Raw genomic sequence first — 1,849 nt, forward strand, 5'->3', positions numbered from 1 at the left:
CATAACCCCCTCCCCACCCCCAACCCCCCCTCTCCTCCCCCCTCGCCCAACGCGACCAAACTCACACAATCGTCTGGTCGTTTCCGTTTTAAGATTATTCGTACAATTATCTAGTGCAGGGAGTGAGAAAATGGAGGCCAGCGAGATCAAATCCATAGAGATCAGCCTTAGCTATGATCTGACGGCGGGAAACTATGTGAGCAGTATCGAGAAGATGCGTCAGGAGAACGCAGCGACTTGGTGTCGCAATCGTCCTGTACTCCCCACTGTAGTCGACGAAAAGGTTACTGATTGGGTGAAGAAGCTCACTTGGTACGACATTGTACTGGTTTTCAATAATGGGAAGAGTAGGGTCACGCTGAGGATCCGACGCGACCAGCTCTACTTGCAGGGCTTTCGCGTGAACGACACCGGTAAATGGTTCGAGCTCGGAGATAAGAAACTGATCGATAAAGACTCAACACTTCTTGGTTACGGGCATAACTACACAGCCCTGTTACGCGCAGCTGGCATCGAGCCAACAGCAGGTCTCACTGGAGTCACCTTTGGGCGACAGAATCTCATAAACGCGGCACAATCGCTTCAAAACCAACCAACTGACGTCAAGAAAGGTGCCCAAGCGCTGCTCATTGTGATTGGCATGTTCTGTGAGTCTGCGAGGTTTATTCCGATTAGTAGCTATTTTAGGAGGACATGGCAGGAAAGCAAGAACGCCCCCTCTTGGGTCAATACCCTGGTCCATCGGTGGGGACAGCTCTCTGGATGTTGTTTGTTCTATGATGCTGATCCTACCTATAAATGGGTTCCTCAGACACTTGAGGTTGAGGGACCAGCACCGAATTATGATCAAGTAAAGGTTGTGGCTAAAACCATGGTTGAACTGCTGGAATATATTGGCATACTGCAGAGGGATCCGGCGACTATCCATGCTCCTACGGCACAGGCTGTGGCTGAGTGATATCCTGTGGGTTTTAATAATAATGCAATAGTGCTATAAGGAATAAATGTGAGCCGTGTTTTGTTGGCCTTCTTATTTTGATGATGATTTACAAACAATTTACTTCTAATGTTGTTTGTCTAGTGTTTGTGTTTTCGCATTTATTCTAGGCAAACAACGTAGTTGGAGGATGGATGGAATAGCGCTTCAACGACGATATCAAATGGAGGTTGGCGGAATTGTGAAGTGAAGCAATGTGCAATTCAAAGATCAAGTTCAAGCTTCATCCGCAAATATATCAAGTCAAGCCTATTGAAGATCAAGATCAAGCTTTGGTATATTTAGTTTAGGTTTTATATTATGTGTGTTAGATACTCTAAGCTCAATATCATATACACACACGTATTTGGTTTCTATGTATATATATAGTTATATATATACATGCATGGTTTTGAGTTTTCATGCTTTGGACACACTTGCAAAATACATGAGTTTTCACAAATAAAAATTTCAATTTGAGAAATTCTTTTTCTAACATGTGTGTTTTCATGTTTACAAACATTTCGCAAAGTTTCATCAAGTTTGAAATTGATTTGTTATGTTTAAAGGAATTTACAAATTCACGTTTTCGTTCGTGCACATGTTCGTGCATGTTTTACAAAACTGATGAGTTTTTACAAATGAGAAGTGATATTTGAAAAATTCTTTCTCTTACATGTTTATCTATATGTTTAGAAACTTTCCTCCAGTTTTTACTATTTTTGGAGTTGATTTACTGTGCCTAATTGATTTTACAAAATCGTATATCACAGCAGATTTTCAGAAACTGTATTTTTGTGTTCAAACATTTATTTCTCTCAACTGGGAATCGATTTTTCAGAAATTCTTTCTCTGACATGTTATTCTACATGT

General features: G+C 41.1%; 1 protein-coding gene across 1 annotated transcript in view; it reads left to right on the top strand.

Annotated features, from left to right (window-relative positions):
• LOC109835713 (protein synthesis inhibitor I-like) overlaps window positions 1-978 on the top strand; it is a 2,404-nt gene extending 1,426 nt beyond the window's left edge. Inside the window, exon 2 of the mRNA XM_020403719.1 lies at window positions 120-978. Within this exon, the coding sequence (XP_020259308.1) occupies window positions 131-958 (828 nt within the window). The 5' untranslated portion in view covers window positions 120-130 and the 3' untranslated portion in view covers window positions 959-978. The remainder of the gene's footprint in view (window positions 1-119) is intronic.

The sequence above is a fragment of the Asparagus officinalis genome, chromosome 3 (genome assembly GCF_001876935.1).
Source record: "Asparagus officinalis chromosome 3, Aspof.V1, whole genome shotgun sequence".
In the NCBI taxonomy this organism is placed as follows: Eukaryota; Viridiplantae; Streptophyta; class Magnoliopsida; order Asparagales; family Asparagaceae; genus Asparagus; species Asparagus officinalis.